The sequence below is a fragment of the Scyliorhinus torazame genome, chromosome 7 (assembly GCF_047496885.1).
Source record: "Scyliorhinus torazame isolate Kashiwa2021f chromosome 7, sScyTor2.1, whole genome shotgun sequence".
In the NCBI taxonomy this organism is placed as follows: domain Eukaryota; kingdom Metazoa; phylum Chordata; class Chondrichthyes; order Carcharhiniformes; family Scyliorhinidae; genus Scyliorhinus; species Scyliorhinus torazame.
In genome coordinates this window covers 304,114,237-304,139,959 of record NC_092713.1, presented here as the reverse complement: position 1 = coordinate 304,139,959, position 25,723 = coordinate 304,114,237, and the positions used below count along the sequence as shown (strand labels likewise).

Below are 25,723 nucleotides of genomic sequence, written 5' to 3'. Positions count from 1 at the left end.
GTGCATCCTGCAGATGGGATACACTCCTTATGCTGTGCGCCGATGGTAGTAGAGGAAGTGTTGGATGGGGTGCTGAGCTGCTTTTTTCTGGATGCTGTGAGCTTCTTGAGCACTGTTAGAGCTACACTCAACCAGAAAAGTGGAGAGTATTACATCACACTCCTGATCTGTGCCTTGCAAATGGTGGACAGAGAATGGTGGAGAGAATTTCCAGCTCCTTATCTGCTCTTGTAGCTACTAATGTAGCTATTTTATTTACGTTTCTGATTAATTGTAACTCCTCAGGATGTTGAAGGGGATTGGCGGGGGGAGGGAGGGATTCAGTGATGGTGATGGTCAAGGGGAGATGGCTAGATTCTCTGTTGTTTGAGATGGTCATTGTTTAACACTTGTGTGGCTTATACGTTACTTATCAGTTATCATCTCCCACACTTCTAATACGTAATACACAATTTCTGGGGAGAGCACAGGTTTATTGTTGCCAATATGCAACAACTTTAGGGAATGAATTTAATTAGACCTATTAGTCATTCACTCTTCTTAATCATATCAAAGCAATGAGATAATGAACAGTTATTAATGATGGCAGTCGCTGTGTGAACCAGAAAATCTATTGGCCATCTTACACTGGAGAAACACACCCATGATTAAACACAGATGGATAAATAAATTGCCTTTGCTGACTTTTAAACCAGGTAATGTAATCAAGGGAATGCCAAAGTACACCTATTTTCATGCATTCCATGACTGTAACCGTTAATCTACAAGCCTGCGATCCATCCCTGATTGACTGAATTCTTCAGTCCAATATTTGATATAGCACAAATAAATCAGATTGTAAACCTACTGTGAACCCAGATTTATAGGCCGTTAATGGCTTGATGTGAATACAATTACATCTATAAAAATTCTGTGACTGGATCAAACGTGTAAACTTTGCATGAAAGTCCACTAATCCAAGATCAGTTTGGCTTGACTGCTGAATCAGTTCTTAGTGGATCCAGAAGAAACAAGTTGGTCCCATTACCACATGGTACAAATGTCCTATAATAAATTGCACCATCAACTTGCAAAATTCAGAACAAATGACTGTTATTTATAATGGTTGTGGTTATCATTTAATAGTTAAAATAGGACTTGTCCTCACTTGATTTTTTAAATATATTAAGTAAGATTTGAACAGGCCTGGCACATTAATTAGTGAACGCAATTTAGGTTAAGTAGCCAACTAGTTAAGCGAAGAAAATCCTGTTTCGTAACGCTCACTGAGAATACATGCAGGACACCTCCAGACAGAGAAGCTACAAATCTACATAGTTTGAAATGTCTCCTGGAAAACAGCATGATTTCCGAAATTAAAAAAGGGAATTGACGGAATACTTACTCCTCCGCTTCTGTGCCTGTGGTTGCTTTGATTATCATGTAGAAGAGAGTGAGAGCACTAAGCACACCAAAACTTGCGATAATAAGCCATTCTTCTGTTAACAAAGGAAAGGTAAATCACTCTGGGAAGTGTGTGAATAATGACGTGATTCCCCTATACAGCAGCAGTGGTGGTAGCACAGATGAGTGTGTCGAGGAAAATATGGATCAGACAGTAAAGCAGAATCAATGACAGTGCATAGTGAGGAAAGATCGACAGGAATCAAAAAGTAGCACATCATTTGGAAATACTGGTCCTATTGTACACCCTCCCAATAACATTCAATGGTGAACAATTTTAAATGTTACCATTTCAAATTATTCCCGAGTTTGTACCTTTGTAAAATGCAATAGCTTTAAACAAAAATACTAATGGGGTAACTAATTAGCAGATCAGGCGGGATCTTTGGAAAGAAACAATGTTGAAGTTTCTGGTCGAGATGAGCTGTTCTGATGAAAGATCATCTCTTCCAGAAACATCAATCCCGTTTCTCTTGGCAGATGTTGCTTGCCCTGCTGAGCAATTCCAGAAATTGTTTTATTTCAGGTTTTTAAAAATGTATTCTGTAATGGGATGGGGCATCGACGGCAAGACCAGAATTATTGCCTGTCCCTCATTGTCCTTGAACTGAATATCTTGCTGGAAAATTTTAATCTGTTAAGAGTCAACCATGTTGCTGTGGATCTGGAGTCACATGTTGGCCAGACCAGGTAAGGATGGCAGATCTCCTTCCCTAAAGGATATTAGTGAATCAGATGTTTTTTATAACAATTGATGACAGTTACATGGTCACCATCACAGGTTAGCTTTATATTCCAGATTTATTAATTGAACTTAAAATCCATGTGGTGCCGTAGTAGGATTGCCTGGAGAGGGTCAAGCCTGGGCCTCTGGACAATACCATCAAGTCATCATCTTCTGTTTCCAACATCTGCAGTGTTTTGCATCTGTACTGTTGAGAATTTTAGAATTTTGTTGTTCTTTGACTGGGAGCCAACACACAAGAGGGATGAACGAACCAGCTTGGTGCAAAAGGACTCGGGTAACAAGGTTTTGGATGACCTCAAGAGGGAAGAATGTGGGAGGCCAGCCACGATTGTTTTAGAACAGTCACGTTTGAAGCAACAAGGGCATGGCTTTCCAGTAGCAGATGAACCAAGGTAGGAGCAAATTTGGGTGATGTTACTGAAGTTATGAAAATATTGTTCATCACATCCTAGTTTGATTTCTTAAAAACAAAAATCAGTTAGATTTCTTCACAAGTCAGCAGGTAAATGAACCAGTTGCAATGTCCCCCCACTGTTCTCAGACTATCCTAAAATTAAACGGTCACAGCTAGAACTTTCTTATTGTCAATGCAATTCAATTCCGTATCCATAAATACACAGATGGGAAACATGGGTGAAATTCTCCGGAAACGGCGCGATGTCCGCCGACTAGCGCCCAAAACGGCGCAAATCAGACGGGCATCGCGCCGCCCCAAAGGTGCGGAATGCTCCGCATCTTTGGGGGCCAAGCCCCAACCTTGAGGGGCTAGGTCGGCGTCGGACGAATTTCCGCCCCGCCAGCTGGCGGAAAAGGCCTTTGGTGCCCCGCCAGCTGGCGCGGAAATGACATCTCCGGGCGGCGCATGCGCGGGAGCGTCAGCGGCCGCTGACAGCATTCCCATGCATGCGCAGTGGAGGGAGTCTCTTCTGCCTCCGCCATGGTGGAGACCGTGGCGGAGGCAGAAGGGAAAGAGTGCCCCCACGGCACAGGCCCGCCCGCGGATCGGTGGGCCCCGATCGTGGGCCAGGCCACCGTGGGGGCACCCCCCGGGGCCAGATCGCCCCGTGCCCCCCCCCCCAGGACCCCGCCCGCGCCGCCTTGTCCCGCCGGTAAGGTAGGTGGTTTAATTTACGCCGGCGGGACAGGCATTTTAGCGGCGGGACTTCGGCCCATCCGGGCCGGAGAATCGCGCGGGGGGGCCCGCCAACCGTATCTCAGGTGCCGGAGACTTCGGCAACCGGCGGGGGTGGGATTCACACCAGCCCCCGGCGATTCTCCAACCCAGCGGGGGGTCGGAGAATTTCGCCCCAGGCTCTAGTTCCTGATTGTAATTGTCTTCCAGTGAAAACTGCTGCGTGCATATATATAGTTAGATGCAACGGATGGGCTGGTTTAATTCAGTGGGCTAGACAGCTGGTTTGTGATGCAGAACAAGGCCAGCAGCGCGGGTTCAATTCCCGTACCAGCTGCGAATTCTGAATTCTACCTCTGTGTACCCGAACAAGCGGCGGAATATGGTGACTAGGGGCTTTTCACAGTAACTTCATTGCAATGTTAATGTAAGCCTACTTGTGACCTTTATCTTATATTTTATCTTTATGAGACCAAAATCAGGCAAGCTGGATTCCGCACAGCCAAATTGCTAGCTGTCACTCACATTCCAGGTCAAGGGAAAAGAATCATTACTTAAAAAAAATACAGGAAGGCTACCAGATCCCTTGGAAGCATATCCCAAGCCCACGTTGCTGTCGGAAACACGCTCACAACACTTTGTCACTCACACAAAGATGAAAGGTGAAAAGGATTCACAATCTTGAAAACAGTGCAAGTCTTGATAGACTGGCACCAGCACGTGGCAACTTTTTAGTTAGTACTTTTAATATACAACAATGATACAAATTCTATACAAATCCACCAACTAAAAATAGAATAATTCCCTTCCACTTCAAACACCATTAAGATCAATAGGAAGCGGCACGTTTTCCACATTCTGGATATTGTTCCCAATATATAATCTCAACCCAACAGCACTGCACAGGGTTCCAGGCAACCCTGATCTTTCCAGCTGATACAGCTAGCCACCAACCAGTTTGTTAGCAACTGAATTAGAATGCACTGAATGAGTAGAAATTCAGTTATAATTGCGTGAGGATGTGGGATTTGTAATTGCAGTTTTGGGGACTCAAAAGTCCATCCACTTTTCAATCAAAGCCAAAATGCACTTGACTAACCATAAATAACTTTGTTGCCTCAAACACATGAGGATTATACTGAAATTACATACATGGCAGCACGGTAGCATGGTGGTTAGCACAATTGCTTCACAGCTCCAGGGTCCCAGGTTCGATTCCCGGCTTGGGTCACTGTCTGTGCGGAGTCTGCACATTCTCCCCGTGTCTGTGTGGGTTTCCTCCGGGTGCTCCGGTTTCCCCCCACAGTCCAAAGATGTGCAGGTTAGGTGGATTGGCCATGCTAAATTGCCCTTAGTGTCCAAAATTGCCCTTAGTGTTGGGTGGGGTTACTGGGTTACGGGGATAGGGTGGAGGTGTGGGCTTGGGTAGGGTGCTCTTTCAAAGAGCCGGGGCTGACTCGATGGGCCGAACGGCCTCCTTCTGCACTGTAAATTCTATGATTCTATAAATGTGAATCTCAGCAGATAGCTATAACTTGGTATCAGTTAAGTGTCAGTTTGTTCAGTTAGTACCAATTTTAGCCTACAAGGCAGAGGACATAAGCCCCATAGAATTCCTACAGTGCAAGGAGGCCATTTTGCTCATCGAGTATGCACCGACTCTCTGAAAGAACACCCTGCCTAGGCCCACTCCCCTACCCCATCCCCGTTATCTCATAACCCCACCTAACATGCACATCTTTTGACACTAAAGGGGCAATTTAGCCTCGCCAATCTACCCAACCCGCACATCTTTGGTCTTCATGCAGAAACCAGAGCACCTGGACGAAACCCACGCAGACATGGGAGAAAGTGCAAACGCCACAGTCACCCAAGGCTAGAATCAAGGGTACCTGCCGCTGTGAGGCAGTATATCAAGAGCTTCCAGCAATGCCTCCTTCCTTGTTGGACTGGAAATATACTGACGTAGAAAATTCTCCTGAATATATTCTAGAAACTCTTGCTCCTCCCTCTTTACACTATGACTATCTCAGTCAAAATTCGGATATAAAGTTCCTTATTCTAATACTATATAATTCTTGCACTTCTCCATAATTTCCTTTCAAATTTGCTCCTCTATATCTTTCCCAATAGTTGCTGGTCTATAGAATATACCCATCAGTTTAGATTGGAAATTTAAGGTTCCCCAAGAGGGATTCCAGGCAGATGAAGGGCATGACCAACCCCACCAACCCCCACTGCGGTTTTACCAGTGTCAGGGGAGATGCGAGGCAGCCTGCTCACCTCTAGGCTAGTTGAGGCTCTTAAGTGGGCAGTTAATGGCCACTTAAGGGCCTTCTCCCGCCACTGCTGGGATTTTACCAGAACAAGGGACAGGTGCCAAATGACCATGTTGGCCTCCCACCCTCTCGCCCTGCTCAGTGACGTCCTTGATCCTGGCACAAAGGAGGCAACATAGCATCTTGGATTCACATCTGTGGCCATAGAAAGACCTGCCGGTTCACTTAACCATTGATTTCCCCATAGCTATTGCCTCTATACAGCTGAGGCAGCCGTGGTGCCATGGATTAGACTCTGGCTGCACAACCTAGAGGAACCATCAGTCTCCCCTGTAGTTAGAATGGACTACTGATTGGGGAGTGAGATGCACTCAAGGGACCCCCTCACTTCCTGCCTGAATCTTTTTCACTGCCTGGTGGTCACCCATTCCCTATCTCCCTGCATTCCTTTAAGCTGCGGGGTGAGCGCACTTCTAATTAAAGCGCCATCCACAAAATTCTCAACCGCACGTGTCTGCCAGAGTGACGCCACCCTGAGCTCAAGCAGCTGTTGCTCATGGCATTTCCTCCACTTTGCTGCTCCAGCTGATGTCTCTTACTGTACATAACAAGTATAACTGGTGTCACAAAAGGGGAAGCCAATAGATGATGTTCCAGTTAAGGAAGAGAGTGTGAAATATTGGATGGGTTGCACACTGTAAAAGAAGTATTAAAGGGTTTGATGTCTTTGAAAACAGATAAATTGTCAGGATTAGATACAGTATCACAAGTTTTTAAAAGAATCAAAGGAGGAAATTGTGGAACTTCTGGCTTGTTATATTTCAATTTTCCCTGGCTACAGGCTAGAGAATTGAAGGACTTTTTAAAAATTAATTTACGGGTTGCGAGCATCTCTGACCAGGCTATCATTTATTGCCCATCCCTAGTTGTCCTTGAGAAGGCAGTGGTTAGCTGCCTTCTTGAACCACTGCAATCCCTGAGGTATTGGTATACCTGTTGGGAGAGAGTTCCAGGATTTTGATCTAGCAATAGTGAAACAACAGTGGTATATTTCCAATTCAGGATGGTGAGTAACTGGAAGGGGAACCTCTGGTGGTGGTATTTCCAGGTATCTGCTGTCTTGTCCTTCCAGACGGTTGCAGTCGTGAGTTCGGGAGGTGCTGCCCAAGGAACCTTGGTAAGTTTCTGCTGTGCATCTTATACATGGCTGCCACTGTTTGTCGTTGGTGGAAGGATTGAATGCTTGTGCATGGGTACTAATCAAGTAGGTTGGTTTGTCTTGGATGGTGTTGAGCTTCTTCTGCGTCGTTGGTGCTCTACTCATCCAAGCAAGTGAAAAGTATTCCATCACACGCCTGACTTGTGTCTTGTAGACGGTGGACAGGCTTTGACGAGTCAAAAGGTGAGGTACCTGTTCTTGTAGCCACAGTATTTATATGGCTAGCCCAGTTCTATATCGTCTAGGTCTCACTGCATTTGAACATGGACTGCTTCAGTATCTGAGGAGTCACAAATGGTGCCGAACATTGTACAGTCATCAGCGAACATCCCCATTTCTAACCTTACGATGAAAGGAAGATCATTGATGAAATGGCTGGAGATGGTTAGGCCTAGGGCACAACCTTGAGGAACTCCTGCAGTGATGTGTCAGAACTGACATGATTGACCTCCAACCACCCCAACCATCTTCCGTTGTGAAAGGTATGACTCCAACCAGTGGAGGGTTATCCCCATGATTCCCATTGAGTGCAGTTTTGCTAGGATTCTTTGATGCCATACTAGGTCAAATGCTGCTTTGATGTCAAGGGCAGTCACACTCACTTCAACTCTGGAGTTCAACTCTTTTGTCCATATTTGAACCAAGGATGTAAAAAGGTCAGGAGCTGAGTGACCAACATTATACCATTGTTTAAAAAAGGCAGGAAAATCAGAACAATTATGTGCCAGTTAGGTTCAATTCGGTTGTGGGCAAATTATTGAAATCAATTCTGAGGAACAGCAGAAACCTTAATTTAGAAAGGTATTATGAGGGATCGAGATCAAGTAAATAGGGATGACCTTTTTACCTGGGCAAAGGCGTCAAAACCCAGGAGGCATAGATTAATCATTGAAATGCAGAAAAGATTTGTAAAGGAAAGATTATGTCTGATTAATAGTATTGATTTTTGGGGGGAGGTACCAGCTAATGGTGGGAGAGTCCAGAACTAGGGGTCATAGTTTGAGAATAAGGGGTAAAACATTTAGGATTGAGGCGAGGAGAAATTTCTTCACCCAGAGAGTGATAAATCTGGAGAATTCACTACCGCAGAAAGTAGTTGAGGCCAAAACGAGTAATTTCAAGAAAGAATTGATATAGCTCTTGGGGCTAAAGGGATCAAGGGATATGGAGGGGGAGGGGGAGATCAGGGTATTGAACTTAATGATCAACCATGATCATAATGAATGGCTGAGCAGGCTCGAAGGGCCGAATGGCCCCTCTCCTATTTCTATTTTCTATGTATAGAACCTCGAGCATCTCCTCTAAACCTTGCCCCTAGCACCTTAAACCTATGCCCCCTAGTAATTTACCCTTTTACCCTGGGAAAAAGTCTCTGACTATCCACTCTGTCTATGCCCCTCATAATTTTGTAGACCTCTATCAGGTCGCCCCTCAACCTCCCTTTGTTCCAGTGAGAACAAACCAAGTTTATTCAACCTCTCCTCATAGCTAATGCCCTCCATACCAGGCAACATCCTGGTAAATCTCTTTTGCACCCTCTCTAAAGCTTCCACATCCTTCTGGTAGTGTGGCGACCAGAATTGAACACGATACTCCAAGTGTGGCCTAGCTAAGGTTCTATACAGCTGCAACATGACTTGACAATTTTTATACTCAATGCCCCGGCCAATGAAGGTAAGCATGCCGTATGCCTTCTTGACTACCTTCTCCACCTGTGTTGCCCCTTTCAGTGACCTGTGGACCTGTACACCAAGGTTTCTCTGACTGTCAATACTCTTGAAGCTTCTACCATTCACTGTATATTCCTTACCTGTATTAGACCTTCCAAAATGCATTACCTCACATTTGTCCGGATTAAACTCCATCTGCCACCTCGCCGCCCAAGTCTCCAAACAATCTAAATCCTGCTGTATCCTGTGACAGTCCTCATCGCTATCCGCAATTCCAACCTTTGTGTCATCCGCAAACTTACTAATCAGACCAGTTACATTTTCCTCAAAATCATTTATATATACTACAAACAGCAAAGGTCCCAGCACTGATTCCTGTGGAACACCACTAGTCACAGCCCTCCAATCAGAAAAGCACCCTTCCATTGCTACTCTCTGCCTTCTATGACCTAGCCAGTTCTGTATTGATTCTTGCCAGCTCACCTCTGATCCCGTGTGACTTCACCTTTTGTACCAGTCTGCCATGAGGGACCTAGTCAAAGGCCTTACTGAAGTCCATGTAGACAACATCCACTGCCCTGCCTGCATCAATCATCTTTGTGACCTCCTCGAAAAACTCTTTGTTCAAAATCATGAGGGGGCTGGAGTAGATAGGGAGAAACTGTTCCAACTCGTTAAAGGATCAAGGACAAGAGGGCACAAATTTCAAGTGATTTGCAAAAGAAACAAATATGATGAGAGAAAAAACCTTTTCACACAATGAATGGTTCAGGTCTGGACTGCACTGCCGAGAAGTATGGTGGAGGGAGGTTCAATCAAGGCATTCAAGAGGGTATTAGAATAGAAACAATGTGCAGGGATATGGGGAAAAGGAAGGGAAATGGCACTAAGTCAGAATGCTCATTTGGAGAGCCGGTGCAGACATAATGGGCTCTTTCTCGCCATAACAATTGCAATACTGTGTTACCAAAATATTTGGTTATGAAGAAAGATTGAATAGGCTGGGTTGTTTTCCTTGAAAGAGATGAGGCCGAGGGGATGACTTAATTGAAGTGCATAAAATTATGAGGGACCGAGATAGAGCAAATATGGATGACCTAATTTACCTTAGCAGAGGGTTCAAAACTGAGGGGGCATAGATTTAAAGAAATTTGTAGAAGCATTGGAGAGGAAGGAGGAATCATTTTTTCACCCAGAGGGCAGTAGGAACCTGGAACTCAATGCCTCAAAGGGTGGTAGTGGGATAGACTCTGACCACGTTCTAAAATATCTACTCAAAGAGCTTGACCTGCTCTTATGGATGTACTGCAGGACAATGGGTTCAGGCTGGGTAGCTCTTCATTGACCAGCACAATTTAATAAAAAATGTAGAGCTATTCTTTTTAATGAAACAAGTGTTCAAAAAGTTGTGGAATAATTTTCTAATTTTAGTAAATTGGTATAAATTATATTCACTGACAGTACATAGATGTGATTTACATACAACTTTTGACATTGTTCAGTTTCCTGCATTCCTTTTGTCTGTATCGATAGTTATCTTTTTGCATAGATCAAATGATTTAGAACAAAAGTGAAGCTTGACAGAAGGTATCTTATACTTGACTCAGCAGTCTCTCAATTCATTTTACAACATGCTATAAAGAAAGTGGATCAGTATTTGGTCCCTTGCTTTTCTTAGTTTATATTAATGATTTGGACTCAAATGTAGAAGGCAAAATAAAGAAGTTTGCAGATGATACACAAAGTGGCCACGTGGTTGCTAATGAGGAGGGAAGCTTTAGACTGCAGAAGCTATAGATGGTCTGGTTAATTCAGCGGAAAAGGGAATTCAATCCAGAAAACGGCAAGGCATTATTGGAGATTGATGGTGATACTTTGAGACCAGGATTACAATTCTCACCACTTGCCCTCTCTCTCCCTGTAGTCATGATAAAAATATTGTTGAGGGTAGAGGCATAACTTGCTGTTCTGGTCTGTGTGGAAGTTACTATTAATATATGAGTGACTTGACAGCAATTCACTTTTTTAGTTTCCAGTGGTCAATTCTGACCACAACACAGCAATCCCCTCACATCATTTGGCTTTAAATCAGTGAAATTGTAACTAAAATAAAAGGCTTACTACGTGAAAACGGATATGTGACTTTAGATTTGGAAACACATGAAGTAAGTCATATCGATTTATTCCGATACAGAGATGATTCACCAATCTTATGTTGGCAAATTCAACAAGAAGGGTTGCCACCTGTTGGTTTTGGAGTCCAATTTTATGAGAGGGATGTCCAAAAGGTTGTAAGATTTAGGCCACATGTCTACTTTTGGAAATAAAGTCAGTAAATTTCCTACTGTATCTGATATTTTGAGACTTTTTGATGAATTTACAGCAAAATTAAAAAAAAAACCTTTTTAAAGTCGGATTTGGAAAAAGGTGACATTCTACTTTGACCACTGGCAACTTACTATGCTTTAGTGGCAAGCACAACAACCAAGAGATGAGCTGCACATTTTCTATTGGGCTAGAAATAAAAATCACCAATCAAAGGTTGTGGTCATTACATCTATAGAAATGTGTAAAATTGTAGGCAGGATTTGGCCATGCTATGGAGCAGTAATGGAGGCAGGCATACGTAGAATTTCCCAACTGTGTTTCCGCCGGTTCCCTGTCATTATCCTGACTTCTGTCCATTTTCCTGAAAGCTGGATCGGATAATGGATGAGTTACTTTCTTGCAGGCAGCAGATACCCCGCTAATCAATTAAAAAGGCAATTAAAGCCCTCCAGTCAGCTGAGGTTGGGAGCATGGTAGATGCCCAGAGGCAGCTTTCTGGCAGCAGGCTAGGCCGCTCAGCACTTCAGGATCATTTTGAGGCCCCCTGTAGCTGCCATACCTGGCCATGTGGGGTTTTCTCTCCACAATGGTGGTCTGGAAATTGAGGTCTTTTAAAATTTGAAATACGTTAAAAGTGCTGAGAGGGCAGCTCAAAATGGGGGTACATCTCTCTTCCTTACCTGCAATGGAAGGTAGCAGCTCCTTCAATTCTGGAAGACCGTTCAGCTTTGAGAGCCTTCCTGCTGTTCTTAATTGGACATTGAGCATGCCTTCTGCGCACTAAAATGCCAATCCAGCAAAACTTGACATTGGCAGGGTCAGAACCACATTTGATCTCAACATCAGGTTCTGACGTAAAAAAACAAAATCTTGGCCCTTGTCTCAGTGGTCAAGCCCTTCCTCCTGCAAAACATTTTCTTTTGTCTACCTAGCAATTAATTATCAGGAAGAAACAAAAAGAAGGAAGGCTACATGATTGATTGCAAGCATTAAAGCACAGTATTGGAAAGAATTGACTGACAATAAATCTATTCTTAAAAACAACTTTAAACCAGGCATAGAGCATACAACTATTAAGGCTGAAACAATATAATTTCAAGACATAAATTAAAAGTCACCCTTTGTTAAAACCACTTAAGGAAAATATCCTTTGTATAACTTAGAAAATATTTACAGCATTATATACCTTTGCAAATAGGGTTACATACCATTAAATACAGGAGGAAGCCATTCTGTCCATCATGCCTGTGCCAGCTCTTTGAAAGCTACACAATTAGTTTTACTCCCTCTGCACTTTCCATGTAGTGCCATATGTTTTTTCTTTTTTAAGTATTTATTTAATTCCCTTCTGAAAGTTACTATTGAACCATGCTTCTGCCACCCTTTCAGTCAATGCATTCCAGATCATTACAAGTCACAGCATATAAAAAATTCTCAATCTCTCGATCAATTCTTTTGCCAATTGCTGTAAATCTGTGTCCTCTGTTTATATATTACATATGAAGTAACACAAACATATTAAGAAAATTACAGAGAAAGCACTTGTAATTTAGAAGAGCCAGCTATTCATTTATTTTAAAGTGTTCAGGAGATCCCACATAGTTTACCATTATTTCCTACTCTGAGCCTGCATTATTAACACCGTTGCGATTTGATCAGTGAGGCAATAAAGATGTTACAGAAAACTGGCAGTGTGTTAGAGCGGTGAGCAGTCACGGAATCAGCAGTGTGGCACTGAAGCTCAGTAGATCTATGCCTACAGTATAACAGATTGTTTCAATGATTGATATAATACATCAGAAAGTGTTCCACAATTATTAAATCAATATATCTCAGTCTGACCGAAGATAAATACTTCAAGGTAAACAGCATGCAAGCCATAATCTTATCCATTAACACCCTCATTTTAGAAGTATCACCAAGTGGTGGAAACAATTCTGATACAAAAGCTACAAACATGCAAAGAAAATAAAAAATAGACATTGGGGAATGTTAACAGGTGCACATTATTCTTACTCATTTGGAAATGTTGTCATAGTCTTCAAAACAAAGGTTAACAAACAATTTTTTGTTTAAAATGCATCTCAACTTTTCTTATAACACTCATGAAATTGAGTAAAGTTATTTTTGGGGGGGGGGGTGAAAGGGAGAAGAGGGGAATAAAACAAGTCAAAACTATCGAACGCTGTGTTGGAACACTACAAAATCCTCGTTGCTCAGGGCAGAGCTGCTTTAATTTATGATGCAGGAAGATGTTTCCTGCCACATGGAGGCAGCAAACTTTAAAACAACCTGGCATTTTAAAAGAAAGCAGCAGCTTTTAATCATAGGGTCTCACACCAAAGATCAACGAACGGTTGAGTATGGTATGATGGCATGTCAGTCTAAAAACAGTAGATGGTAAAAATATTTCTTCCAAAAATCATAGTCAAATAAAACTCTGTGCCACTGGTGATTTAGAAAATTAAATGCTCCATGAATGTCTCATTATTATATCACTTCATGGGATATTGCTCCCATGTATCCCTGCATGAATCCTGCTTTTCAAATAAAACTACCAGCAGAAGAATTTGGTGGCAACATGAAGCAATGGCCTGTTCCTTTGTAAGAAGGAGAAAACAGCACTACTTTGCCTCCTTTAGCGGGCATTTATTTTTCAAACATTACTGATTACTGAAAATCTTACTGGTTACGGTGACGTTCATCTCCCTGGATCGAGGTACAGAGTCTTCTTCTTGACCCAACTGAGAGCTCCCTAGAAATCGGAGTGGTTCGAGACTGATGGAACCGTCATTAGTCACATCAATAGGCATGGATCTCTGATTAGCTGGTGATCCTCTGACTGATTGCTCCATATCAAACATTGAATTCTCTGTGCAGTGCATGTCTGGCTGTAAGGGACAAATCAACTGTTTTATTTAACTATTCAAAAGCATATCATTAAGAAAAATGTTTAAAAAATATTATAAGCTGAGGTACTGACATAATCTCAACTCAAACCTCCGAAAGACCAGCCAGTACTGGCTGGGACTGTATTAATTTTGGAATTTCCAGTAACAACACCCTCTTGGCTGGGAGGAAAGACCCAAACAGAATGGTCTCCAAAAGAATGAAAAACAATTAATTTACTGGTGAACGTTATCTCCATAGTGACCATTACCATTTAAAAGGAAATTCGAACACCCAGTGGTTGACTGAAAGAAATTACGCCACAACATTTCACATTTTAAACAAAATCCAACTTTACTGCATATAAAAAAACAAAGCATGTACTAAATAAACACTGACCTGGTAATTGCTTAACTTTGAAAAGCACCATAAAACACAGCTACACACATTTTAGACTAAAACCCTTCACGGAAATGTCCCTTTTCCACTATGACTTTCCCAGAATGCTTTGGCTACTTATCAGGTTCTTGAAAGTTATCCACTTTCATGGGACCTACTCCAAATGTTTCCACATCTACCTTGTAAGGTCTGGGGCATTACAGCTTGAACTTTTCTTTCAATTTCTGTGAAGTGACAGAAAAATAGAACACCCCTGGCTTCCAATAGCTCTATTCTCCTGGTCCACAGCTGTTGTATTGCTCCTGACAGATTTCTCCCTCTGCCTTATTCCAAGTGAACTGCTTGATTTCACAATGAGTGTTATTGTAGATTTCCTCCTCTAGGTTCAAGCTAGGCAAATCCTCTAGCCACTTATTCCCCTCACAAACTCTGTTTTCATACTGTGTACGAGCTCCCATCTGCTTTCCACATAGTGAAAGATAAAGTGAGTATTTTCTCTGCTTAAGGTGCAGGCCTGAAAAGCATTCATCCTTTTGCTCTCGACTAGGTGAGCTGCACACTACACAAGACGAGTGGCAACTGGCTGTTTGTTTCTGTGAGCAAAAAACAGAGACAGATACATTAAACAAAGGAACCTACCTAATCTTGCCTGAGCCAATCTTTATTGCAACGTGGCATAATTGGGATGTTCCAAACAAATGTAAACTAATGACCTTTTCCTAGATGACTAATTGATATCTCCAAAGAAATTAACAGCCCTCTCGCCAGACTCCCTAGTCCCATAAAGGAACTCCTTCATCTACAAAGGTTCTTTTAGTTTCTTTGATCTTGAAACTATATGTTTAATCTAAATTCCTTATTAAAAAACTGCAGACCTCCTATCCCTACCAAAAGCTTAAAGCTTGGTTATCCATTATGTAGGCTTTCTCCCTTGTAACCCTGATCTCAATAAATATAGGTTTGTTTGAGTTACACTTGCTTCAGGGTTGTTTATCAGTTTCTCAATCAGATGTTTCCATTTATTTAAATTCCTAAGATGAAAAGTTCTATCTCTAAAATACATGAAGTATGGAATCAGATATTCACAATAGACCTTACTTTTTATTTGACATAAATTACTTCTTTACCCCAGTCTCAGTTGTGGAAACTACGGGCACAATTTTTCTAACATAGATTATCATAGAATTTACAGTGCAGAAGGAGGCCATTCAGCCCATCGAGTCTGCATCGGCTCTTGGAAAGAGCACCCTACCCAAGCTCACACCTCCACCCTATCCCCATAACCCAGTAACCCCACCAACACTAAGGGCAATTTTGGACACGAAGGGCAATTTATCATGGCCAATTCATCTAACCTGCACATCTTTGGACTGTGGGAGGAAACCGGAGCACCCGGAGGAAACCCACGCAGACACGGGGAGGACGTGCAGACTCCGCACAGACAGTGACCCAAGCTGGGAATCGAACCTGGGACCCTGGAGCTGTGAAGCAATTGTGCTATCCACTATGCTACCGTTGTGCCCATCCCCAGTAGGCTTCTTTAAATACGTACGGCTGATTTGAGGCCACAGTTTTCCGGGGGGCACTAGCCGTATTGGCGAGGCCTCACCTGGGCGGCCATTAGTACAAGCGGAGACCAGGCATCATGGCCACTCTTGGGGTCTCGGAGGCCAAAGCAGCATACTGGGTGGATGGGGGCAGGACAGGGCAGTGGCAAACTGGCACTGTCAAGCGTGTCAGGGGCATGGCCCAGGTGACAGATTGACAGTGCCAAGCGGTGGGGTCTGAAGGGGCTATTGCCCATGAAAAGGGGGTGAAGAGGTATGGTGAGGGGAGGAAGCAGGGGGGTATAAAGGGGTGTCAAGAAAGTTGAGGGGGTGCCCTGAAAAGTGGGGGGTCGGAAAGGTGGGGAGCCCTTAGCAACCCTTTGGTGGGGAGGGGTATGCCCCGCTACCCACTAGGATGGGTGCATGTGGGGCAGGGTCACCCCCATGCCTGGATGGGAGGAGGTGGTTAGAAGGGTGCTTCTGTTAACTTTTACTGATGGCGACGGGATGGGGGGCTTGCCCCTTGGGGGTCGAGGGTTGGGGGGGGGTGTTGCCCATGTCTGCGTGGGGTCGTATTTTCTATGGATGGGGCACGTGGGGGACCTTTAAGCTCACTTTGAGATCGGGACACCATTTCAAAATGGTGACCCGATCCAGGAGGAGCTGGTCTGGATGGCAAGTTTAGTTCCCATCTGCAGAAGAAACATTTAAATGTTGGATTGACCGGTGAGAAACTCCCCAAGCCCCCAAAAAATGACTAAGTGTGGGTGAACACAGGTCTTGATCTCACCTAAAAAGCCAGGAAACACCCCGCCAAACCTGCTCAGAGTGACACAAAGGGTGGAATTTACCTGCTTTTCACGCAGCGGGATATTCCAGTCCCACTGACGGCGCAAGGGTTTCCCTGCGACGAGGGGTGCAAGCAATGGGAAATGCCATTGACAATGGTGGGACCAGAAAATCTTCGGCCTCCTCCGCCACCGAAAAACATGCGGCAGGTTGCTCGATAAAACCTGCCCTTCGTCATTTTTTGGGTGAACTGACCCTACATTTCCCTTTATAAAACTCACAGGTCCTTGTGGAAGTGTTAGGTTATCAAGCTTTAGACTGAGCAAAGTTTACAGCTATCTGCTCTATACTGGGTTAACCACATACTTAGAGTAACTTTGTTGATGTGGGTTTCCCCTTCACCCATAAGCAGAGATTTAGCTCTTAATTTTTGAAGCAAGTGCAATACACAAATGTGACAGCCAAAGCCAGAATAAAATTTAACAGGGAGTTTATGGAATTGTGAAGCAAGTCTCTTGATAGAATTAAGGAGAAAATGTAACAAAACACAAAAACACCATCTTCATCATGTCATCATAAACTAGTTGAACAGGACTAAAGATGTATTAGACAAGTAGTTTTTTCTAAGACTGCTCCTTTGGAGCTGTTTTGTACTGTACCAGCTCACACCTACCTTACTGCTACAATATCACTAAAGAGTTGAACGTACACACGACACAACCTATGTTCAGGAAGAATTGCCTACCATATTATTGGAGTTCTTAATAAAAATTGCATACATAATTAATAAAACTCGCTTTTACCCCTATCAGCAATCCCAGAGCCTTCAGGATGTTTAGTTTGCAGATGGGGCAAGTACAATGTTCATTCAACCAGGGATCAACGCACTGTTTATGGAAGACATGCCTGAAACAAGGTACAGCATAATTAGTTAACAATACATATATTACAGTAAGTTCAAGGATATAGTTACACAGTTGTTTAACTCCATTGAAAGGCGAGTCAGCCAGAACAAACATTTTAATTGCATAACCAGATGATCAAATCAATTGTAAAAGTTATAAATTTCTTTCAATTTAGAGTTACTGGTGTTAATTGCAAGAAACTTTAAGAGTGGTGCACTTTTATCATTTCATAACGATGTAACATTCTTCTCAGAGATTAACCTTTGGCATGATCAGTCAAGTAGACAGTTTTCACATATTCAGGAAACAGTCAGCAATTAATGTTGATGCTGTGTTATACAAAGGCGTTAATCAACAGCAAACTCTCAATCCAGTTGATCCACAAAAGAAGGTACAAAGTGGTTGATAGGTGGTGACAGCCTAAAAAGTAGGAGCAAATCTACTCTTCACAGATTTCTTTAAACGTGTAGCGTATACCAATGTTAGATTTTTAACTAGTAAGGATTACTGCAGTTTCCCTGACCGTGCCAAGTTTCCTCAGGGACCAGAGAAGAGTTTCCCCAGAGTTGTTCCTTATTTGGCATTTGGTTCTTTTGCACTTCAGAGCATTTGTGATGAGAGACACAGACTTGGAACCGATGAAGAGTCAGAGAGGACTCGAAACATTAACTCTGTTCCTCTCTCCACAGATGCTGTCAAACCCACTGATCCTGACCTATACAAGAAATCTAGGTACGACCTCCGCAAAGCCATCAGGGACAGCAAGAGACAATACCAGACTAGAGTCATAGACTAATGACACAGACTCTCGTTGGTTGTGGCAAGGCTTAAACAATATAACGGGCTACAAAGCAAAGCAGAGTAGAATCTCTGGCAACAGAGCACCCTTCCCCAATGAACACAATGCATTCTATGCTCATTTTGAGCAGGAAACCAACAAACCGTTGCCAACTGCCCCAACAGCCTCACACCCATACCTACTGTCACAGCCTCCGATGTCAGAGTGGCCTTCTTGAAAGTGAACCCCCGGAAAGCAACGTGTCCTGACGGAGTTCCAGGTCGGGCACTCAGATCCTGCTTGGGCCAACTGGCGAATGTGTTCGTGGACATCTTCAACCACTCCCTACTCCATTCCGAGGTTCCAATCTGCTTCAAGAAGACCACCATCATACCAGTGCCAAAGAAGAACCAGGCAACGTGCTTCAATGACTACTGTCCGGTGGCCTTGACAGCTATCATTATGAAGTTCTCCGAGAGGTTGGTCATGAGACACATCAACTCCATACTCCCAGAATGTCTTGATCCACCCCAATTCGCAAATCACCACAACCGGTCCACAGCAGACGCTATCTCCCTGGCCCTACACTCATCTCTGGAGCACCTCGACAACAAGGACTTCTACGTCAGACTCCTACTGGTTCCTCCCTCTGCAACTGGATCCTCGACTTCCTGACCCATAAATCACAATCAGCAAGGATAACCAACAACACCTCCTCCACGATAGCCCTCAATACCGGGGCCCCGCAAGGCTGTGTTCTTAGCCCCTATGATTCTCTCTATACACACACGACTGTGTGGCAAAATTCGGCTCCAGCTCCATCTACAGTTTGCTGATGACACGACCGCAGTCGGTCGGATCTCAAACAACGATGAGTCAGAGTACAGGCGGGAGATAGAAAACCTTGTGGCATGGTGCAACGACAACAATCTACCCCTCAATGTCAGCAAAACTAAGGAACTGGTCATTGACTTCAAGAAGGGCGGCACAGTGGCTAGCACTGCTGCCTCACAGCTCCAGGCCTCGTATGAGTGTGTGTGTGGAATTTGCACTTTCTCCCCGCGTCTGCGTGGGTTTCCTCCGGGTGCTCCCGTTTCCTCCCACAGTTCAAGGATGTACAGGCTAGTTGGATTTGCCAAGCAAAATTGCCCCTTAGAGCTCAAAAGGTTACTGGGTTACGGGGATAGAGCGGAGGTGTGGGCTTAAGTAGGGTGCTCTTTCCAAGGGCTGGGTGCAGCTTGATGGGACAAATGGTCTCCTTCTGCACTGTAAATTCTATGATTCTGTGAAGCGAAGAGTCGTACACACCCCTGTCTGCATCAATGGTGCAGAGGTGGAGATGGTTGACAGCTTCAAATTCCTAGGTGTGCACATCACAACAATTTGGCCTGGCCCACCCAAGTCGATGCTATGACCAAGAAAGCACAACAACGCCTATACTTCCACAGGAAACTAAGGACATTCAGCATGTCCATATACCAACTTTTACAGATGCACCACAGAAAGCATCCTATCTGGATGCATCACAGCCTGGTATGGCAGCTGCTCAGTAAGAAACTAGAGAGTTGTGAAGACAGCTCGGTTCATCATGTGAACCTGCCTCCCATTCATTAAAAAATTTTAGAGTACCCAATTCACTTTTTCCAATTAAGGGGCAATTTAGCGTGTTCCATCCACCTACCTTGCACATCTTTGCGTTGTGGGGGAGAAACCTACGCAGACACGGGGAGAATGTGCATACTCCACACGGATAATGACCCAGAGTCGGTATCGAACCTAGGACCTCTGCTCCGTGAGACTGCAGTGCTAACCACTGAGCCACTGTGCTGCCCTCGCCTCCCATTCATTGACTCTATCTACACCTCCTGCTGCCTTGGGAAAGTGGGCAGCCTAATCAAAAACCCCTCCCACCCGGGTTATTCTTTCTTACAACCTCTTCCATTGGGCAGAAGATACAAAAGTCTGAGAACACGCACTAAAAGATTCAAAAATGCCTTCTTTTAAAAAAATATATATTTTATTGAAGTTTTTCAAACAAAGATTTTCCGTTTTTACAACTTAATAAAGGAATATACATTAAACGTTATTTAAACAATATATTAAACTAACAACAGATGAAAAAAGAAATAAACAAAAAGCAAATATCAACAACTAACTAAGAAAATACAAGAACACGGAATAATCCTCCCCCCCCTCCCCCCTGGGTTGCTGCTGCTGTCTTTTCTGTTTTTCCATTATCGTTCCGCGAGATAGTCAAGGAACGGTTGCCACCGCCTGGTGAACCCCTGAGCCGATCCTCTTAACGCATATTTTATTCGTTCCAGTCTTATGAACCCTGCCATGTCGTTTATCCAGGCCTCCACGCCCGGGGGCTTCGCTTCTTTCCACATAAGTAGAATCCTTCGCCGGGCTACTAGGGACACAAAGACCAAAACGTCGCCCTCTTTCGCCTCCTGCACTCCCGGTTCTTCTGCAACCCCAAATATAGCCAACCCCCAGCTTGGTTTGACCCGGACCCCCACCACCTTTGAGATCACTCTTGCCACACCCTCCCAGAACTCATGCAGTGCCGGACACAACCAGAACATGTGAGTGTGGTTCGCCGAGCTTCCCGAGCACCTCCCACACCTGTCCTCCACCCCAAAAAACCTGCTCAGTCTTGCTCCCATCATATGCGCTCTGTGTAGAACCTTAAATTGAATCAGGCTAAGCCTGGCACACGAGGACGAGGAATTTACCCTACTTAGGGCATCTGCCCACAGCCCCTCCTCAATCTCTTCCCCCAGCTCCTCTTCCCATTTTCCCTTCAGCTCCTCTACTATCGCCTCCCCCTTGTCTCTCATCTCCCTGTATATTTCGGACACTTTACCTTCTCCAACCCATGCCCCCAAAATCACTCTATCCTGGACCCCTTGCGTCGGGGGCCGCGGAAATTCCCTCACCTGTTGCCTCGTAAATGCCCTCACTTGCATGTATCGGAAAGCATTCCCTGGTGGCAGCTTATATTTTTCTTCCAATGCTCCCAAACTTGCAAACGTCCCGTCCACAAACAGGTCCTTCAGCTTACTAATTCCTGCTCGCTGCCAACATTGAAATCCCCCATCTATCCTCCCCGGGACGAACCTGTGGTTATTCCTTATCGGGGACCACACCGAGGCACTCGTCACTCCTCTATGTCGTCTCCACTGCCCCCAGATCTTCAAGGTCGCCACCACCACTGGGTTTGTGGTGTACCTTTTCGGAGAGAACGGTAGTGGCGCCGTCGCCAGCGCTTTTAGGCTCGTTCCCTTACAGGACGCCATCTCCAACCTTTTCCACGCCGCACCTTCTTCTTCCCTCATCCACTTACAGACCATCGACACATTGGCGGCCCAATAGTAGTCACTCAGACTCGGCAGTGCCAATCCCCCTCTGTCCCTACTGCGCTGCAGGAACCCCCTCTTTACCCTCGGGGTCTTTCCCGCCCACACAAAGCTCATAATGCTCCTGTCTATTTTTTTGAAGAAGGCCTTTGTAATCAGGATGGGGAGGCACTGAAACACGAAAAGGAACCTCGGGAGGACCACCATTTTAACCGCCTGTACTCTGCCCGCCAATGACAGGGGCACCATATCCCACCTCTTAAAGTCCTCCTCCGTCTGCTCTACCAATCGCGTCAGGTTAAGTTTATGTAGGGTTCCCCAGTTCCTGGCCACCTGAATCCCCAGGTATCGAAAATTCCTTGCTACTCTCCTCAGCGGCAGAGCATCTATCCCCCTCTCCTGTTCCCCGGGGTGCATCACAAAAAGTTTGCTCTTTCCCATATTTAATTTGTATCCCGAGAACTCTGAGTATCTGCATTACCTCTGGCATCCCCTCTACCGGGTCCGCCACATATAGCAGCAAATCGTCTGCATATAGTGACACTCGATGGTCCTCTCCCCCTCTAAGCACCCCCCTCCACTTCTTAGAGTCCCTCAGCGCTAAGGCCAATGGTTCAATTGCCAGCACGAACAGTAACGGGGACAGGGGACACCCTTGTCTTGTACCCCTATGTAATCGAAGGTATCCCGATCTTTGCCTGTTTGTAACGACGTTTGCCACCGGGGCCGCGTACAAGAGTCTAACCCATCTAATGAACCCCTCCCCGAACCCAAATCTCTTCAGCACCTCCCACAAATAGTCCCACTCCACCCTATCGAATGCCTTCTCTGCATCCATCGCCACCACTATCTCTACCTCCCCCTCCGGTGGGGGCATCATCATCACCCCCAGCAACCTTCGTACATTGGCATTCAATTGTCTCCCCTTAACAAACCCTGTCTGGTCGTCATGTATCACCCCTGGGACAACATCCTCTATCCTTGTCGCCATCACTTTGGCCAGCAGTTTGGCATCTACGTTTAGGAGGGAGATGGGCCTGTATGACCCGCACTGCAGCGGGTCTTTGTCTCGTTTCAGAATTAGCGATATCGTCGCCTCCGACATTGTCGGGGGTAATGTCCCCCTTTCCTTAGCCTCATTGAAGGTTCTCGCCAAAAGCGGGGCCAACAGGTCCACATACTTCCTATAAAATTCCACCGGGAACCCATCTGGTCCCGGGGCCTTCCCTGCTTGCATGTTCCCAATTCCTTTGATCACCTCATCCACCTCAATCTGCGCCCCCAGACCTGCCACCTCCTGCCCCTCCACCCTCGGGAACTCTAGCTGGTCCAAAAAGTGTATCATTCCCTCTTTCCCCTCCGGGGGTTGGGACTTGTACAGCCTCTCATAGAATGTCTTGAACACCTCGTTCACTTTCCCTGCTCTCTGCTCCATCTTTCCCGTTTCATCCCTAACTCCTCCAATCACTCTCGCCGCCCCCCCTCTTCCGAAGTTGTTGGACCAGCAGCCGGCTCGCCTTTTCCCCATATTCATATTGTATCCCCTGTGCCTCTGCCTTTCCCGTGGTCAGCAGGTCAAACTCCGTCTGTAAACTTCGTCTTTACCTGTATAGCCCTTCATCTGGGGCCTCCGCATACTTCCTATCCACCCTCAAAATTTCCCCTACTAATCTCTCTCTTTCTTTACCCTCTTGTTTCTCCTTGTGGGCTCTGATGGAAATCAGCTCTCCTCTAACCACCGCCTTCAGCGCTTCCCATACTACTCCCACCTGGACCTCCCCATCGTCATTGACCTCCAGGTATCTTTCGATACATCCCCTCACCCTTCCGCATACCCCCTTGTCCGCCAGTAGTCCCATGTCTAATCGCCAGAGTGGGCGCTGGTCCCTTTCCTCTCCTAGTTCCAGCTCCACCCAATGCGGGGCGTGATCTGAAACGGCTATGGCCGAGTACTCCGTTCCTGCCACCTTCGGGATCAGTGCCCTTCTCAAAACAAAAAAGTCTATCCGGGAATATACCTTGTGGACGTGGGAGAAAAAGGAAAACTCTTTACCCACCGGTCTGACGAATCTCCACGGATCTACTCCCCCCATTTGCTCCATGAATCCCTTAAGCACCTTGGCCGCTGCCGGCCTTCTCCCGGTCCTGGGTCTGGACCGGTCCAGCCCTGGGTCAAGCACTGTGTTAAAGTCACCCCCCATTAACAAGTTTCCCACCTCCAGGTCCGGGATACGTCCCAGCATTCGCTTCATGAATCCCACGTCATCCCAGTTCGGGGCATATACGTTCACCAGCACAACCGCCTCACCCTGCAATCTGCCACTCACCATCACATACCTGCCCCCACTATCCACCACTACGGTCTTAGCCTCGAACGATACACGTTTCCCCACCAGTATTGCCACCCCTCTGTTTTTCGTGTCCAACCCTGAGTGGAAAACCTGTCCCACCCATCCTTTCCTTAGTCTAACCTGATCCGCCAACTTCAGGTGCGTCTCCTGGAGCATAACTACGTCCGCCTTCAGTCTCTTTAAGTGCGCAAACACCCTTGCCCTCTTAATCGGCCCATTTAAACCTCTCACATTCCACGTGATCAGCCGGGTTGGGGGGCCATTTACCCCCCCCGCCCGTCGACTAGCCATCCCCTTTTTTTTTTTAATAAATATTTTATTGAAAATTTTTGGTCAACCAACACAGTACATTGTGCATCCTTTACACAATATTATAACAGCACAAATAACAATGACCTATTTTATATAAACAAAAAACAAAAAATGAATAAATATTAAATAACAAAAATGAAAACTAGCCCTAATTGGCAACTGCCTTGTCACAAGTTACACCCCCCCCGCCCACCCCCCCCCCCCCCCCCCCACCCCCAATCCTGGGCTGCTGCTGCTGCCTTCTTTTTCCCCTTCCATCTATCTATCCGCAAGGTATTCGACGAACGGTTGCCACCGCCTGGTGAACCCTTGAGCCGACCCCCTTAGGACGAACTTAATCCGCTCTAGCTTTATAAACCCCGCCATGTCATTTATCCAGGTCTCCACCCCCGGGGGCTTGGCTTCTTTCCACATTAGCAATATCCTGCGCCGGGCTACTAGGGACGCAAAGGACAAAACATCGGCCTCTCTCGCCTCCTGCACTCCCGGCTCTTGTGCAACCCCAAATATAGCCAACCCCCAGCTTGGTTCGACCCGGACCCCCACTACTTTTGAAAGCACCTTTGTCACCCCCATCCAAAACCCCCGTAGTGCCGGGCATGACCAAAACATATGGGTATGATTCGCTGGGCTTCTCGAGCACCTCGCACACCTATCCTCCACCCCAAAAAATTTACTGAGCCGCGCTCCAGTCATATGCGCCCTATGTAATACTTTAAACTGAATCAGGCTTAGCCTGGCACACGAGGACGACGAGTTTACCCTACTTAGGGCATCCGCCCACAGCCCCTCCTCGATCTCCTCCCCCAGCTCTTCTTCCCATTTCCCTTTTAGTTCATCTACCATAGTCTCCCCTTCGTCCCTCATTTCCCTATATATATCTGACACCTTACCATCTCCCACCCATGTCTTTGAGATCACTCTGTCCTGCACCTCTTGTGTCGGGAGCTGCGGAAATTCCCTCACCTGTTGCCTCGCAAAAGCCCTCAGTTGCATATACCTGAATGCATTCCCTCGGGGCAACCCATATTTCTCGGTCAGCGCTCCCAGACTTGCGAACTTCCCATCCACAAATAGATCTTTCAGTTGCGTTATTCCTGCTCTTTGCCACATTCCATATCCCCCATCCATTCCCCCCGGGGCAAACCTATGGTTGTTTCTTATCGGGGACCCCCCCAAAGCTCCAGTCTTTCCCCTATGCCGTCTCCACTGTCCCCAAATCTTCAGTGTAGCTACCACTACCGGGCTTGTGGTGTAGTTCCTTGGTGAGAACGGCAATGGGGCTGTCACCATAGCCTGCAGGCTAGTCCCCCTACAGGACGCCCTCTCTAATCTCTTCCACGCCGCTCCCTCCTCCTCTCCCATCCACTTACTCACCATTGAAATATTAGCGGCCCAATAGTACTCACTTAGGCTCGGTAGTGCCAGCCCCCCCCTATCCCTGCTACGCTGTAAGAATCCCTTCCTCACTCTCGGGGTCTTCCCGGCCCAAACAAAACCCATGATGCTCTTTTCAATCCTTTTAAAAAAAGCCTTCGTGATCACCACCGGGAGGCACTGAAACACAAAGAG

General features: G+C 45.6%; 1 protein-coding gene across 3 annotated transcripts in view; it reads right to left on the bottom strand.

Moving 5' to 3' along the window:
- Nucleotides 1-25,723, bottom strand: part of rnf130 (ring finger protein 130) — a 282,069-nt gene that overhangs the window by 42,935 nt on the left and 213,411 nt on the right. For 2 of the 3 annotated variants that reach the window (XM_072512681.1, XM_072512682.1), the window contains exons 5-7: nt 17,247-17,349; nt 13,506-13,710; nt 1,385-1,478 (exon numbers count right to left, since the gene is read on the bottom strand). In XM_072512681.1, the coding sequence (XP_072368782.1) occupies nt 1,385-1,478; nt 13,506-13,710; nt 17,247-17,349 (402 nt within the window). The remainder of the gene's footprint in view (nt 1-1,384; nt 1,479-13,505; nt 13,711-17,246; nt 17,350-25,723) is intronic. The other variant, XM_072512683.1, reaches the window with a different exon arrangement.